General features: G+C 54.4%; 5 protein-coding genes across 5 annotated transcripts; 2 read left to right on the top strand and 3 right to left on the bottom strand.

Moving 5' to 3' along the window:
- Positions 1-830: 830 nt before the first annotated feature.
- On the bottom strand, positions 831-3,821 carry CYME_CMH235C (ATP-binding cassette, sub-family A; the record flags this gene model as incomplete). Its single annotated transcript, XM_005536114.1, has 1 exon — positions 831-3,821. One exon carries the CDS (start codon positions 3,819-3,821, stop codon positions 831-833), a length of 2,991 nt encoding a protein of 996 aa, XP_005536171.1.
- A 2,025-nt stretch (positions 3,822-5,846) lies between these two features.
- On the bottom strand, positions 5,847-7,796 carry CYME_CMH234C (hypothetical protein, conserved; the record flags this gene model as incomplete). The annotated part of the gene is made up of 1 exon (XM_005536113.1): positions 5,847-7,796. One exon carries the CDS (start codon positions 7,794-7,796, stop codon positions 5,847-5,849), a length of 1,950 nt encoding a protein of 649 aa, XP_005536170.1.
- Positions 7,797-10,227: 2,431 nt separating this feature from the next.
- On the top strand, positions 10,228-11,535 carry CYME_CMH233C (probable tRNA splicing endonuclease subunit Sen34; the record flags this gene model as incomplete). The annotated part of the gene is made up of 1 exon (XM_005536112.1): positions 10,228-11,535. One exon carries the CDS (start codon positions 10,228-10,230, stop codon positions 11,533-11,535), a length of 1,308 nt encoding a protein of 435 aa, XP_005536169.1.
- A 1,051-nt stretch (positions 11,536-12,586) lies between these two features.
- On the bottom strand, positions 12,587-13,378 carry CYME_CMH232C (probable adenylate kinase; the record flags this gene model as incomplete). The annotated part of the gene is made up of 1 exon (XM_005536111.1): positions 12,587-13,378. One exon carries the CDS (start codon positions 13,376-13,378, stop codon positions 12,587-12,589), a length of 792 nt encoding a protein of 263 aa, XP_005536168.1.
- A 1,088-nt stretch (positions 13,379-14,466) lies between these two features.
- On the top strand, positions 14,467-16,941 carry CYME_CMH231C (hypothetical protein, conserved; the record flags this gene model as incomplete). Its single annotated transcript, XM_005536110.1, has 1 exon — positions 14,467-16,941. The coding sequence occupies one exon, from the start codon at positions 14,467-14,469 to the stop codon at positions 16,939-16,941; it is 2,475 nt and encodes an 824-aa protein (XP_005536167.1).
- Positions 16,942-17,214: the final 273 nt, after the last annotated feature.

The following is a 17,214-nucleotide window of genomic DNA, read 5'->3' as shown; positions in this document are numbered from 1 at the left end:
TGTACTGAGGGTACTGCTATAAATTCAAGCGAGGATGTGATCAGCACCCGGAGAGCGCTCCAGCGTGTACCTGACCTCAAATTCCATGCTTGGTGGAGGGCTTCTGGGACGCGCCAGCTGCCGGAGAACTGGCGATGTTGAGAGCACGCTCACTTGAACTTGACACCCGTACACATCATGCACGACTAGGGGATCTCGCTGAATGCGAGCGTAACTGAACGAAACCACTGAACAACAAGTGAGATGTTCCTGGAAACGGGATCCAGGTCGTAATTTGGGCAAACGGGTATCCAGACTGAATCGTGTGGACGCTGCACAGTTTTACGAACGAACATGGTTACAATTCTAGGCAAGTGCGCGGGATATGTGCAAACACAAATACAAACAGAGACGTTCACACAAGCGCATACTGGTGAGCGTAAACGCAAACGCTCAACAATGTTCATCGTACGCGTTTCGGTAAAAATAAACACACACAGACAGGCATTTGGAGTTCCCGCCCCGACGTGCGACTTGGCTGGTGTCAGCTTCTTTGTCATGAGGCGACGTTGCGTCTGCATTCGGTGCAGGATACGGCGGCTGAGTCTTGCATCCATCACCATGCCTTTGAACAGATGCTGAGGCGCTTTCTCTGTGGCGCGATGGCGGAATAGCTTCAGTAGCAGCTAGCGCACCGAAAGCGTTATGATTTGTAGCGTCCACGGATCCGCGGGGAAGCGCGGTGCATTCCTCCCGTGTCCCAGTGCAAACAGCATCGATCTGACGCAGACCAGGTACGTCACTCGAGATATGCGCTGCAGCTTCGACCAAGCGGAAAAAAACAGAGGCGCTCAGAGGCCCCACTTGTCACGATGCTCTTCGGCTTCGCGCTCTGCCTCGCGGGTTACACGCAGAAAAACATCCTCCAGGGTGGCCTGTGAAACACTCCAGTCCGTAACGATGCCTGATAGCTGCATGGCGTTCATCACATCAAACACCTGCGAGAGCTGCAAGTCTTCCCGTGGAAGCATGTACACGAACTGACCACCAACAGTTGCTTCTAAAACCGCCCTGCTACTCAGTTTTTCCAGAATGCGTTCGTGTGCAACCACTGCTCGCGAGAGTGTTGTCTGCAGTACCAGTCGATAGCCCTGGCCCAGACGCAAACGCAATTCATTCGGCCTTCCAATGGCTCGCATCTGACCCATACACATGATGCCAACACGGTCGGCGAGACGTTCCGTCTCCTCCATCGAGTGGGTTGTCAGCAGAATCGTCCGCCCGGCACGGTGCTGCTGAATACAGGCCCACAAATCGTACCGCGACTGGGGGTCAAGACCCGTGGATGGTTCATCGAGAATGACCAGCTTGCTGCCCCCGATCAAGGCAATCGCCACAGAGAGTCGTCGACGCATCCCACCGGAGTACTTTCGCGCCAAACGGTGCCGTACATGGGGCGCATCCAGCCGCACGCTTTCCAGAGCGTCCTGGACAGCGTAGCGGATTTTTGCCCGCGGGACATTTTTCAGCCTGGCGTAGAAGTAGAGGTGCTCCTCTCCGGTGAGATCACTCCAAAGCACGTCAAACTGCGGACACACACCCATTTGTAGTTGGATTTCATTGAGATCGCCTGGGACCTCGAGACCAAGGATACGCACATCGCCCGACGTGATATCAAGCAGGCCGGTAAGGCAATTCATGGTCGTGGATTTGCCACTACCGTTCTGGCCGATAATTGCGAAAGTCTCATCGCGTCGCAATGCAAGCGAGAGGCCCCGAACCGCGTGGAACGGTGGCCTGCCGGGATAAGCGACTGAAAGCCTATGAATGCAGACGCTCGGTGCATTCTCATCGTACGGAACGGCAAGCGCTGCAGCAGCAGCCTCTTCCTCGGCCTGCACGCTACTGTCGATAGCCGCCTTGGATGTGAGCGTGTTCGCCTTCTCTTCATCGATGACAACTTTTGACGCTACGCGGCGCTTGAAACCGAGGAAGAACAACGGATGCTTTCGAACCTGGAACCGATGCGGGATAACCTGGTCCAAGTAGAGACCAATGAGCAGCAGAACGATTGCCTCAACAGCCAGGTATAAATATGAGTAGCAAATGAGTGAATTTCCAGCACACATGCCCAGATTGACCCCTGGAACGGTGGTGTTATCGGATCTGACATGGATGCCAACACCGGCAACGTTGACGCCACCGGCGTAGTAGACTGAATAGAAGAAACTGAACGACGGCAGCAGGAATGTGGCCAAGAACGTCGCCGACGACGCTCCGTAAGTAAATAGGTTCCCTATATACTGGCCGCCAATAAAGTTGATGACGACGACATAGGTCCAGCCCAGGATCAGCGCAGTGGACGGTTCCCAGAAAAACGGCGCCAAGAACATGCAGAAGGATATCATCGCTAGTCCCCAGAGCAGGAACGTTGCAAAGTACAGAAGCGGTGTATTCAGCGTAAAGAAAGGAATACGGAATGCTAAGCCGAAGATGACCGTGCTGATCATGACCAAAAGGTACATCAACAGAAAACCGAGGTACGTCACCACGTAGTAGGTCGGGAGTCGCAAGCCCATGATGAGCATGTTTTGGCGGATGCCGCTCTCACGCTCCATCACCAGATTCCGTAGGATTGAGGGTATCATGAAATGCAGGAGAATGCCAATCAGCACTGCGGTCACGAGTTGTACAAAATTGAAATTGGACTGAATACCCTTGACCTTGGGCACAATACGCAGCAAATTCTCGACTCCGAGTTTGCCGTTCGCCTTGGCGACAACGTCGTACAGGTGACTGACTCCCGCGATAAGCTGGCAGTTGCCGTCTGGATAGCAAAACTCATTGGCAGGCACTGTCAACGGAAGCGACTGATACGGTAGATTCAGATTGGTATTGTTGTAGTAGACGGTCGCAGAGATATTCGGGAACGAGCTCGTATCGGAGATTACGTAAGCACCGAAATACTGCGGAAATGCGTAACGATCGCTGGTGTAGAAGACATTGTACAGCTGGCGGAGAAGCGCCTCCCGGCCACTGGATCCATCGCCAAAGCTCTCCACACTCAGTCCATAGATGTTGTTCAGATACGAGGGCGATGCCTTTGAGGAATTGACCAGGGCTTGGTAGCGCTTGTTGGACGTATCGTTACTAAACACCTTGAGCAACAGATCGTTGACGTTGTAGATATCTGAGCCGTTGTACAGAAAGGGGAGCAGCGTAAAGTTCCCGAAGAGTCCCTCTCGGACAGACGGTCCGGCTGCAGCAAGCGCTTCGCAAGCAGAAGTCGAAAACAGGGGATTGCAAATAGCATAGTTCACGCGGCCGAGGTTGGTCGCAGAGCTCGCTGGCCCCGCGTACGGGAACACCAGTGGGACGTCCACGGAAACCCCGCCGACTGCAATGTCGATTGCGGGCAGAAAAGGCCCAAGCTCGCAACCCAAGGAGCCGTATTCGGCGCAGAGGTTAGGGTCAAAGAAAGTCGGTGCGAATCCGCCTCGCGGATTCTGCTCTGCAGCAGTTACTTGTTTGTGTGTGATAGAGGAGTTCACGATCTTCCCGAGAATAAACGCCGCAAGTAGGAAAACGAAGGGCATGAGAAAGATGCAGACAGAGTCGCACCATTGGCGACGCTGATAATGGTACGTTTTGATGAGAAGCGCTCGAAACTGAGCAGAACGCAGACCCCGGGTGCTTGGCCGCAAGTCACGAAGCCCGTGTGGGTCACGAACGTCAGCGTGCTCGGGAACTAGAGGCGGTCCGTGCACCGTTTCAACTGCCGTTTCCGCGCGCCCCGTACCCGCTACGTAAGCAGCCCGCTCCGAACCTATACCCGCCTCCATTATCAGAGCTTCAAAGCGCGCACACTCCGCTTTCCTGTATTCGTGAGGTGCAGGTGACAATACCGAAGCTGGTGGAGTACAGACGAGACCACACCTGGTCTATCCGCTGCGCCTGTGGCAGCGCTTCACCGCACGGGTACCAGCGCAGCAGCAGGCAGCGCTGTGATTCGATCGTCATCGCATACCAGCGCCGCCACCGCACGTTCGCCAACGTGACGTGATTTTCACACGATCGCGTTGATGCCCATGCTGGCTGATAGCGTTTTGTGTTGCCGTTTGAAGTAACGATCGCTGCGATGCGCACGATCGATTCACAGACAACTGGATCTCTTCTGGGACCTCGATTGCGTGTATCGCTTCGATCCCATCGAAAACTACGAGAAGAGTGCGAAGTTCTCTGATCGGTGTCTATGATTGCCGGGATGCAGCAACGCTCGCGTCTGGGGCGCTCCAGTGCAGGCAACGGGAGCGGCACGAGGCCCGGAGGCGCGCTCTTCTGATCTCGAGCAGACTGCGCAGCGCTGACGGCAGTTGTGCTTCACCCAGAAACGCAGCAAACGTTGACAGTCGAGTTGGTATGCGAATGGCTTTTGAACGGATCTCGTGTGCGTGCTGGACGGGAAAACACGGTTGAAGCTTGTTCAGTGTGTGGAAACGTTTTGAAAGGAATGGTGGATTCCGCCCTGATTCCCGGTCCAAGTCATGCGTCCAGGGGCACTGGTCTAGGTTCGGCGAGCTGGCATTCTGTACAAGAAAGTGTCTACGAGTCCAGAGCGCCGTTGCACTAGTGTTTCGAGAAAGGCACCGCACGGGTACACCATATCGGTTGTACCTCCGAGCAGCGACCGCGACAGAAACATTAGCTACAGGTTTGCTGCACCAGTCCATCCTACAATCCGGACGGGCACAGTGGCGAGTAGCTGGCACAACTGCAAAGCGTCAGTGGCGGAACTGCGGTCTTGTCACTGATTACAGGCGATGGAAGCGCGTCTTCGAGAACCTCAACAGACTCATCGATTTGATATGAGGCAAGAGCAAGTTGGCTCTGTACCCACAACTGCACTGCAAAGAGAGCCCCACAGGTACCGTCACGCCGAACATCGGGAAACCAGGTGACGGGAGACCAGGTCATGGAGAACGCGAGAATAGCGCGATGGTGCTCGAACTCTTGAGGAATAAAAGAGGCGCTCCCATGATGCTGAACTAACAGAAGCGGTTCTTCTTAAATGAGACGTGCGCGGAAGCTGTGAGTACCTTTCAATGAGATACTGGAGTCTGGTATCTGTGAGAGCGTCCACAACCGCTTTTCGTGACGGTCCAGAGAAAACAAACTTTCGTCGCATACCTTGTGCGCGGCCGCTGCGGTTTGCACTCGCACGATTGCAATGGGTGCTGCTTTGACGCACAGGCTCTGCTAAACAACCGAGTGGCAGTTCAGGCAGTTGGATTTTTTTGCCAATGGCCAATGTTTGCTACACAGTTTAAAGGTTCTATTCAGAATGCTACAGTGCTGTTGTACGCGTCAGGTACCTGTCTACCATGACTTCACATTACAAGCATTTGCGCCATGCAGCGTGTGCGAAAGCAAGGTCACGCTGCGCAACGAAAGCGAGAGATTCCCACAGTACTTGCGTCGTCACGTCACTGCACTGAAAGTTCGCCGCTCGGTCGATATTCCTTACCGGACCCTGGCGAGCCGCAGGTGCGCCAGACTCGCCACAAGTCGTCCGTACCCCATGAAACACATCGATTGATCGGATGCTGCGGCTGGCTTTACGATGCGCAACGGCGACTTCGGAGCGGCGTAGATCCCTGCAGTGAACTTCTCTTCGATACCCTAATCATGGCGAATCTCGGGCTTCCATGGAATCAGCCATGCTCATGTGTGGCTCTATCAACGCCTGAGGGCACCCTCTTGATCGTTTTCACGTACAAGGAGCGTCACTTCACGGTAGAAGAAACCGGAACTCTACGCATGGGCTTCCAGGCGCACCGACGCTTCAGCGCGTTGGGTGCGTCCTTCATTCACGCCCTGCTGGCAGCCGAGCATATGCTGTTAAAGACCCAGCCCGCATCGGCAGCTGCTACATGCACAACATTCCGAATACCTACGTAGACCAATGTACCGAAACTAAATGCACATGCAGCCGCTAGTGCAAGCAGAAAGATGGCTTTCATTCGATACCTTAGGGCAATGTAGTAAACCAGAACTACACCGAACAGTGATCCTAACAGTGACCAGAGGCCATAGAACAGTGCGTAGCTGATGATCAGCTTGCCGTAGACAAGGAACTGAACTGCACCCGCAGATGACGTCACGAAAATGACCGCCGAAACAGAGCTCTGCACTGTGAAAGGTTCAACGCGCCCCAGGACGTAGAGATAGGGAACGAGCAGCGCACTCCCGCTGACTCCGATCCACGTATCGAGGATGCCAGCCAAAAAAGTGAAACTCATATACGGGACGAGAAATCCGCTGTGGAGCGGGAAATCTCCCATGTCGTTCGCGTCGACATACCTCGGAAAACCAAGTAATTCCCTTAGTCGGCGCAGACGAATGTTCCGTAGGCACATAACCAAGGCCGCTATTACAAGAAACGCCTCCTGTAGAGCGAAAACAACCCAGAAAACAACGCCACAAAGGGGCATGCCCACGGGCGATCGTGCTTCACGAGATCCCGAAAGATATCGCGCAACAAAAAGAACGCTCCAGCATGAGGCGAGAAACAACCAATATCGCCATTGAAACCAGGGTCGTTCAAATTGCATCATCTCGTCGAGCGTCCGCGAATGTAACAGCGGGTCCAGCCATCGCGGTAGCCATATACCTGGCAGGGTTCCGCCCTCGAGGCGCGGGATCGGTGTAGATTCTCCTGGCGATGCAACTGCAGTCGACGCTTCCATGGATTTCGCGGTGGAAGCTGTCCATGACGACGCCTCCAATGAACCGGTTGTCGACGTTCTCGAGCGCTCCAGCAATGTTTTGTCTTCCATGCTCAGGTCTGTGGCGATGGCGGTCTTAGTGTGTGCCTTCGAGGTTTCTGGTCCGCAAGTCAGGGAGTCCTGTTCAGCGAGGACATCGCCTGGGCATGGATCTCTGTTCGACTCCAGAGGATGTCGCTTCATCTCGCGCCAGGTCAGACGAACACCAAGCCAGACGACGAGCATCGTGAGAAGCAGCATCAAGAAAGCCAGGAGAAGTGACAAAAAATAATTTGGGAACAACTGATTCAAAAATACGCCGATACTGGAGCCTGCCAAGAAGAGCGGCACTGATGTTGCAACCAGGTTCCAGTCGATCCGAGGCATATCACGGAAAGGATGGCGTGCCCACAGGTTCACCAGCACATTCGCGATCATGCCAGCAAAGATGAAAGCGTGGGAGTTGGCGCTAGCGGTTGCAACTCGAAAGCCAAGAACAAGCACAAACAAAGCGATGTAACTGGTACCGCCTCCAGTACCAGCAGCGTTGTGAACTGCGGATGAAATGAACATAAGCGGCACCATGATCCCATCGTTCCATACGAAGGGATGAAAGAGCGACTTTGGATCGCAGTAGCCCGTGTTGATGTTACAGCTCTGGAGCGAGGAGCAGTTCGCAGAGCTGGTGCACGGCACACAGCGCTGGCTCTGAACCTGACAAGCTCGGCCGAGGTCTGCACAGTACGGGCACACGTCTTTCGCTAGCGCCATACCGCCGGGACTGAGTCCGGTAGCGATCACTACGAGCAAGAAGCGCAACAGCTTCGAGCATGAGTACATGTGACTGTAAAAAACGGTGTTAGAGAACACGTGCTTTTTGCACGACAAGCGGAGACACCGAGAGTTTTTCAACGGGCGCTTGAGACAAGACACCGCAGGTTTACCTGCTATCGCCTCACTGGGGATCAACGGACGCAATGTGTGCAGCGTCGAATGCGCCAATTGAAGCGCTATTCGCCAATCCATCGATAGGCTGCCGAGCTCAACGCTCATGATCCGCTGTGAATGCCAATCAATTCACAGGCTGCCGAGCTCAACGCTCATGATCCGCTGTGAACGCCTATTAATTCATAGGCTGGTGAGCTCAATGCTCACATAACACCAAAATAGAACGGGTCCAGCTGGATCATACGCAAGTACTTTCTACGGTGGGATTCTCTTCCACTATCATGAACACGAGCCTTGGTAGACAGTTTCTGGAACTGCTTCCTTTTCCTCTCGCTTATGTCGCGACTTCGAACATGCTGGTCTCTCCTGCCTCTTCCGGTTCCGTTGCAAGCAGTCGATGGATGTTGATCGCAGCGATCAAGTTCCGATTTCGCCGATTCCGGTTGTTGTCGATGCATTTCATATACGGGCGATTGCTGCGATCTGCGGTTGTCCTGTTCATCCTTTTTGTATGCAATCTAGATGCACCCGTCGTAGTGGTGACTAGTTGCTCTTATCAGGTGTTCCCATATGCCCACCACGAACCTTCCTCCGAGCGCTGCCCTCTGGGGCGTGAACACTTGCGTCATCGTCCTGTACATGCCCTGACGGGAAAAGAAGGCTCCGCTCGCTGCATCTATTCGGCTGCCGAGCCCGATACCCTATAATACCAGCAGTGACGTTTTCTGCGCTGTTCACCAGGTGAGTTCTCAGTCCGCTGAAGGCGCAGTCGCAGGATGTTCCATTCGACAGAGGATTCGTGGAACCCGATGTTGTCCATGATGAAACAAGCACCAGGAGGGAAACTCAGGCTAGAAAGCAATTCGAGCGATTTCGACCCTTTTACGCTCCCTTCGCCCAAAGCGTTGGTGCACTCCCCACTGGGAGTAATTGCGACGTTGATGCAAGTCGGGGTCCAGGACCCTTTTCCACGGTAACAGAGGACACGGGTGCCTCTGGTAGCGCATCCGGTGTCAGGTATCGTGCTGTTGCTCTGGATTCCTTTCAGAGGACACGGGTGCCTCTGGTAGCGTATCCAGTGTCACGTATCATGCGGTTGCTCTGGAATACCATTCGTCGCAGGCCACAAAAGGGAACATAATTTGTCTTTAGAAGGGCATGAATCATTCGACGTGACAAGTTCAGTACGCCTTCTGTATGAGCTTGTGAACAAGTCGTCACGGGACGACGTCCAGCATTTCTCATCGCCAATCCAGAGGCGCGAACATCAGTGCCCACGAGTTACCTTCAAAAACATAAAGATCGAGGACATGATGAATGTGTGATTTGAACATGCTACAGGGAGGAAAAAGAGAAGACTGCAGACCTGCACCAAAGGACTCGATAAAGATATCTGTTAATTTAGGAACCCATGTTCAGTGGCGTCGCGAATCATCCTGATTCCTCTCATGGAACGGATGCGAGCCGCCAAACATCGATAGAGCCACTCTGAAAAGACAAGCGAGAATCCTGAAACTACGTATGAATCCGTTAGGCCCTCTAGCTGCCGTTCGAACCTCGAGACGTGCAATCTAAACAATCTAGAAAAATCTCAAGCCGAGAACCGAGCTACTAGCCCAGTGTTTCCTTCTAATCTGACACGGGTCTAGTGCATGCCTTCGCCAGCCTTGATTTGGTCGACGGTCGATGCATGAATCCAGAATTCTCCCAATGCCTGACTTCCTTTTGCACTCGGAGCAGAAACCATTGGACCCTGCTATGGCACCGGCTGCATAACTTTGAATAGACTTTGCTGCAAAAAGGAATCTCTATCCGTCTGCGGGGCCTCAGCAACATTTTACTTATGGACGCTTGCACGGTCTACGACCTCCAGCACACGAATGCTTAATGGGATATACGATAGGTCAATCCAGCGATGTAGGTCCTGCGGATGCTAAGCTCGCGCATTGCGAGTGCGTTCTGAGCTGCCAGCAATGCCTCCACAGACGTCTCCGCTGCTGAGGATGCCGCTCTGTCCCGCCAGAGACCGGTTGCGGATTCGGAGTCAATCTCAGGAGGCCCGACTGCTCCTCGCACTGAGTCGCTACTATGTAGCGATGCCGCTCCATGGATGAGCGAACGGGCTGGAACCTGTCTGTTTTCATTTGGGAATGCCTCCATACCGTTTCAAGCGACACAAACGACGTAAAGAACGACCCCGAGGGGCGTCCTCAGACAGGAAATAGATGCCAGCTGATTGATGTCGTCGAGTGCTAGCGTCCCAGTGCGGCGGGGTGCAACCCATCCGTCAAGACGCAGACCAGCGCGTCTATATCCAGAGCTTTGGTCTGTGCTTGTGGGTGGAGCTATTACGACGGCTTGGAACAGGCCTAAGCTCTATCGTGCGCAAACACTGCGTGTTTTGGGATATATTAGGGTATCTACTCGGCACTTGAATAAAGATCGTGATCGCGTGGATCTCGAGGCAAAGCACCAGGACGCCGTGCTTGACCTCTACAGTGCGAAGGGTGCTGGGAGCTTGCTTACGGAGCGTGTGATGTATCCAAGTGTCCAGAGTTTGGAAACTTCTGAGGCAGATACTAGAATACGAACAAGTTCTCAAAGCGTTCGCGTCGTCTCTAGTGGGCCTGGGGCGTTCTTCGTCTGGTCCATTCGCGAAGCCGAGCAGCTGCGCTCTGTTCACCGAATTATCGGCGAATTGGTCGGCTGTGCAGCGAATCACGTCGGACAAAACCAGTTTCTCGGTTTACCTCTGGCGCTGGATGTAGTTGAGGTGGCACTCGGATTGACCGAGGGCTTTATTACCCTCGAGGAGGCTCCCTGGACGCGGTATCGCGGCTGTACGCCTGAGCTGCGTCAGGCGTTTGAAAGCGAACGGGAGACGAGTCGGCTAGAGCAATTGGCCGCCGAAGCGAAGCTTGCAGAACAGAGAAGGCTACAGTTCATGGCTGCCGAAGAGTGGAGAATCGCACGCGAGCGTAAACGCTTCGGCCAAACAGCAGCAAGAAAGCGGCCTCATTCCGGTGAATGCATCGTCCATGGACATTACCAGGCGGCCGACGAGTTATGCGAGGGCTCCGCAACTGCTCAAGACGTGCCGCTGTGTGAAGATGCTGGCCAGCCTTCACCTCCGAGAAAGCGACCACGCTTCTTGCAAAACGTGGATCCCATTCGAACAGCTGCGCGCTTGCTCTCGCACGTCCACATGGAATCTCTGCTCGGAGTCTTTCGGCGGGTTTGGCTCGCCTCGAGAGCTTGTTGGCAGAGTACTGCGTACGTGCTCACATCCAGCGTTTTGAGTCAGCGCTATCGCTCTGAGTCACGCGACTGGGAAACAGTTCCAGCGAGTGCAGTACAACATGCGCGTTCATCCAAACCCCAGGGAGAGGCGACGCTTCAGAGCGCAGCGGATTCAAAGCGCGTACGACCGTATCGAATTCGAATCCATACCGAGAGGGCGCCTTTTGAAGTCCTCAATGCAGACACGGCGGAAACGGTATTGCTTGATCATACCAATGTTTACGGGCATGAATTCTGGCGCAGCATCACGCGCTCACCTCGTTTCCTCGTTTTCCGCGATCTTTGGCGCCGAGGATTCTACCTAACCAGCGGACACAAGTTTGGTGCGGATTTTCTAGCATATGCGCATGATCCATGTCTTTTTCATGCGGGTCTCTGCGTGATCGTCCTCAACAAAAACGACATACTACGCCCGCGAGATATCATTAGCGCAGGTCGTTTAGGCGTTGCCACGAAAAAGCGTGCGACTCTAGCCTGCGTCGAAGATATCGAGCAGGGTATCGTCTCATATCGAGGCATTGCTTGGTGTGAGGCTCTACCCTGAAATTCACCGCCAGTACGACACGATAGGAGGAAGCTGGCGCTTTGCTGGAAGGACGGAGTCCAAGAGTTGTGCATGCAATTGCGTATGCTCACTCTGGTGGCATCGCACCAGGGATTCGAAGCGCTCCAGTTGCGCGTTTGCAGGCGAGGCTGATTGGCATACACACACATTAGTGGCATCACGTTAATCACTGGAGCTCTGTGGCTGAGCATGACCAAGTCGATTCGCATTCGACTACCAGTAGGGAACGCCCATGAGACGAGAGCATCCTGGTCCATCGCGACAAAGTCGGATCGATTATAGGTGGAGCGCTCTATGAGGATGGGTTTTCTTCTTGGCGAGTATTGGCACCAGCGGGATAATGCCGGTTCCGTGGCGCCGATAGGATCCCCTGGTGTGCAGTGATGCTATCGATGCGGTTCCGGGAACGCATGCACGTGCACAGGTCTTTCTTTGGTGGGGAGAGGAATCATCTGCGCTTTGATACCAACATTACCTTAGATAGTCGAGTCCACGGAAACACACCCCTTTTGCTGGGAATGTATATGCCCATCAAATTGACATTGATGCTGAGCATAAACGATCGGTATCCACGGAGACACATCCCGTACGCTTGGAATGTATACGCCCATAAAATGAACATTGATGCTGAGCATAAACGATCGGTTAAACGATTCGCATTGGATTGGTGTGCAGCATCCTGTGTGCTTCGCTTGGTCGTTCACGCTACAAGAGTGAATGCAGATGATGCATAAATCAGCCAACGATACGAGCAGCTTCGCAAACTTGTTCAGACTGAAAGCACGTTGCTATTAGCATGCATGCATTGGGTTGAGTTTTCGTGAGCTTCCCTCAGGCCGTGGAACTTTCAATGTCGTTGCGGCCAATTCAGCGCTTTTGATGCATGTCCCGATACATTCTCATTCGCACAACGTCATGCAGCTTGACATTACTCCTTTCGGTTGGTACGCTTTGGGTACGCTTTATGAGTTTCTCGACCTATCCTAGTCAGTGCAACATCGTGCAGCTCGGCATTGCGCCATTCAGGCGCTCAGCCATTGGCCTCTGCGCGTTCCGTGTTATCGGATAGATCAACGCTCAGGACTTCACTAAGCTGCTGGCGTACTTGCGGTATACTTTTGCTCGCATCGATCTGATGCAGAATACCTCGTTTTTCGTAGTAATCGAGCACCGGTTTCGTGCTGGCGTGGAAGGCCGCTAGTCTCTTCACGAGCACATCCGGCTGATCGTCAGAGCGTTGCACCAGCGGTTCACCAGTTTCATCGTCTCGCATGGGCACCTTTGGCGGGTGAAACTCTTCATGATACGTCCGTCCACTCGCCGGATGGACCCATCGCCCAAGAATCCGACGCTTCAGCAGTTCATCTGGAACGGCGAAGTTCAGCACAGCGCTCAAGGGTCCGATACCGTCAGTGGCAAGCAGTTCATCCAGCTTCCGAGCCTGCTCCAGTGTTCTCGGAAATCCATCTAGGATGAAACCGTTCTTACACTCTGGTCTGCGGAGGTTCTCACGAACCAGTCCCAGCACGATTTGATCGCTTACGAGGCCACCTGCCTCCATAACTTTCTTCGCTTCCTTTCCGAGCTCTGTGCCTTGAGCAACAGCATTCCGCAAAAGGTCACCGGTTGCCAACTGACATAAGCAGAGTCGCTCCCTCAAGAAAGAGGCTTGCGTCCCCTTGCCGCTTCCAGGAGGTCCAATCAGCACAAGTCGCTGCTGCTGCTGCTTGTTGGTTCCTCGTGTTGCCTCCCTTCGTTCCAGTTCCTTGAGGAGTTCCTCTGTCGGCACGCGACGAAGAACTTCCGCTGTCTGGTGCGCCATGACTGCCCAAAAGAATAGCGCTTCTTCCGAGATCTAATGAATACCGCCAGGGATGCGTTAAAACTCCGATACGTGCCGACGCACTCACCTTTTTTTCAACTGCAATCGCAGCAGGGTGCAGCGTTCGTTTCCCAAGGCACGCTTCCGGAAAGACGCTCTTGCTCTCAAACAGCCCTCAAGTTCCCAAGAATATCAAGGCCTTGACGCGTCGTACGACAAGCACGTCGGCGCCCAAACACCTCAGGTTCGTGTTCAAGTAGTTGAGCTGCAGTAACGCACCAATGCAACGCCGAACTTGTGGCCGAAAGCGCCGTATCGCTGGTGCGCAGCCCTGGCAAGCACCCGCTGCGTCAACGGGGATAGCATTTATCTAGGGTGTGCGGGGCTCGCCGCAACTGGAGCAGTAGCAGCAGCAGTAGTAGTAGTAGCAGACACGAACTCGATATAGATTTAACGCACAGTCGGCTACGATGGCCTTCTCGTGGTGAGAGGTACGCTTCGAGCCTCCCGGTGAAGCGAAGCGGGTGATCCCGGTGCGACCCTGCGCTCTAAAACACGTCTGCGATAAACATCGTACAGCGACTTGCTGGTGGGCGTCCCGGAGATCAGTCGTTTTCAATAGGCACCACGGGACGCTTCAAGTTCGTGCTGGTAGGTGTACCTGCTCGGGGAGTGGTGTCCATCGCGTGGCTTCCTGGCCAGAGTGGGTATAGCTGGTGGTGGCGCTAGTGGCATTCGCGGCTGCTGGTGTTCCAGCGGCGCGATTCTAGCAACGCTGCTGTTTCCAACTGTGTGTATACTGATTCGAACTTGTCTGCTGCGTTCTACAGTTTACTGGGAATCTTAAGCCAAGCACCTTTTTCCAAAGCGCCCAGTCTTTCCATTTGGGGACTCGTTCTGGCCTCGGTGCAGAAGCCACGTACGACGCGTTGCTCGCCGTCGACCGGGACGTAAAGGCTAGAAGCTCCTTGTGTAGCGCTGCGCTCTCTATATTCTGCGATAACAGGTCATACTGGGGAACTAGTGGGTTGCAGTTTACGCGCAGCCTGGTGCGCACATTCTAGTTCTGACGTACGCGCACCTGCGACATGTTGACGACCTGGACAGAACACCGAGAAGTGGAATTCCGACCCGCAAAGAGGGTCTGCAATGAGCTGCACCTCACACCTCCATCAAAAGCTGCTCCTGATACCCGGGAACACGCGCTGAACTGGGAGCGCTTTCTCTTGCAAAAGCGATTACAGCGCCGCATTCGAATCGCGACGAACCGCCACGGAGCTGAGCACGTTCGTAGCACCATCGCGCTGAGTCTTTCTGCCGATGGAACCAGGCTCGCATCGACGCATGGTGACCATGTAGTGCGGACCTATCGAATACGTCGAGGAGAAACGGAGAATGCGCGCCCGGAATCCTCGCAAGTACGTGAACTGTGCCAGGATACTGGCTGCTCGTTCTCACTCGAATTAAGCGCTGAATTGTACGGTCATCCGCGTACTCCGTGGAGTGTGCATTTTCACCCGCGTGACTCCGACCTCATGGTGAGCGGTTGCCTCGGAGGTCACTGTTACGTCTGGTATCGTGATCAATGTGTAGCGCGATACACTGTAAGTGAACAGCACCCGGAGAACTTTGCCTTCTTCCCGGAATATGGACCATCCAGCATCAGTTGTGTGGTTTTTGATCCGTCTGGGGAAGTCGTCATCATTGCTGCGCGACGGTCGCTCTTTTTCTGGCAATGGCGGCGGACGCTCTGGTCGCGAACACTTCTTCGAACGATGACAAGACCGATGATTGGAGCGGGTACTGCGGCCACACGAGAGCCCTCTCCGCGTCATGCTTTGTACGGAGATCGAGGGCGTCGGTCTGCAGCTGCTGGGCAAACGACCAATACGAACAGAGTGCTCGTGGGAGCGTCGACTTACAGTGCGGGTCGTGAAGCTCATATCCATACGCGCACTGCTCTGGAGGATCGAGTGACTCGGGGAGATACGCGCGCCTCGAGCGTTGCCACAGCGAGCACGCTCGACACCGCTGCATCTTTCGATACGATCGGCGCTGGTCGTTCAGGGGCGCTCGCTGGTGACGCTGCAAGCTTCCAGACTTCCCTGGGGAGCGCTTCACGCTTTCCCTGGCCTCCGGACCGAGAGCGACAACGGCAAGCCGTTGGGTCCAGTTCAGTGGCAGGGATCGTGGGAACTCGGCGAGCACGCCACGCTAGCCGGCAGATTCAGAATGCACGTTCGAACGAAAACGCAGATGAAGCTGACCTCAGCGCGCAGCACCCTATGGACATGCAGCGAGTAACTGCGGGGCGGCCTGAGCGGCATCCCGCTGAATCCACCGACGAAACCCTGGTAGAGGACTCGCAGCAGCGCTCTGCCTGCTATTACCTAGGCGTACCAATTCATTTGGTGAATGCACTCGCAGGGGCCTCCATCCTGCTTGTTGGGACGCGTTCACCGGTGCTCTCCACGGAACAGGAAGCGGAACTTTTCCGTGTGGCGGCCGCTCCATTCACCCTTGATATTCAGCTGTACCAGCTGAGAGAAGAGCCGCTGAGATATATCGACAGCGCTCCCAACAGTAGTAGTAATGGTGACGTTGGTGGCAGCGGCTACGGCTTCCAGAGAAGCCGCAGCACGCCCGTGTGCAATACATTGTGCCCTGGAGTCTTGATCGGCAAAATACCTCAGGTCGTCGCATACAACGAGGCGGGTATCAGCGTATCCACGGATGGTCGGTATCTGCTCGTCTGCATCCTGCAGTCACAGCTACGCCGACCACCGCCCCACTGTCCGAGCGATAGCCACGCGAGCAGCCTCCACAGTGGCACCGAGCGCAGCGCGCCTCGCTCGCATGGAGCCGGCGTACCTCGAAGCGCAGTGCGCTCCCCAGTACCTGATACCGCACATGCCCCAGCAGGCTTGGAGTCGCGGAACGTTTGGGTACGTGCTGCCCAGGAACGTGTTCCCAGTGGTGGTGCCTCAACCTTTGTCGCGCACATCGTTATCTATGAGATCCTACCTGTTTCTGCGGTATCGGGACAAGCGCGAAAATCTCCTGTCCTTGATTCGTGTTTTTTAACCAGTATCGATGGTGCGGTTTCTTCAGTTGAGCTTCGAGAACGGGCTCGTATGCCCCTGGATGCATGTCATACGAGGGCGTTGACGAATCTACGGTTTGTACCATCCCCGAATACTGGGTTCGGGAAGGTATCGCCCGACAGGGATCGAATCTATTTTCTAGCGGGTTACAGTTATCGGGAGAGTATGACACACTCGGAAACGCTGGAAGCAGCTGAAATGAGACCTATTTTGGACTTGTTTGAAGCGGACCTGCGCACGGGGTCCATGCACTGCCTCCGATCGATCCCGGCAGCGAGGCCACATGCTGGCATTGCACCCGGAGATGCCTCGACTGCTCTTGACTGGAGATCTTTCGAGGAAGTGGATGGGATTAACTGCGCCCTGTTTCTGCCGATGTATTCTGCGAATTACCCCCAGCTTGTGCAGGGTATCGTTTACGGCACGCAGCGCGGTGATATCTATGCGCTCGTGGATTAGAGCTCTACTGAGAATGCGCTTGGTGACGCATGTTCCTAGACGGCGATGATGCCGGCTCTGATCCCGGCAGCAATACTCGTGAGCAGCTCAGGGCACTGAACGTGTCCATCCTAACATTGGTGCTTATGGTCCAGAAAGTCGTCATGTCGTGCCGAGCATTTGGGAGACGTTGTTTTGTGTGTTTTCTGAGTTTTAGCAACGGGTTTGGTTGAAGCATCGACATCTTGGAACCAGGCATGTCCTGATTCAAGTATAGAGGGCCTAGAGAGGTAT

This window comes from Cyanidioschyzon merolae, chromosome 8, assembly GCF_000091205.1.
Source record: "Cyanidioschyzon merolae strain 10D DNA, chromosome 8, complete genome".
NCBI lineage: Eukaryota > Rhodophyta > Bangiophyceae > Cyanidiales > Cyanidiaceae > Cyanidioschyzon > Cyanidioschyzon merolae.
This window is presented reverse-complemented; position numbering and strand designations above follow the sequence as displayed.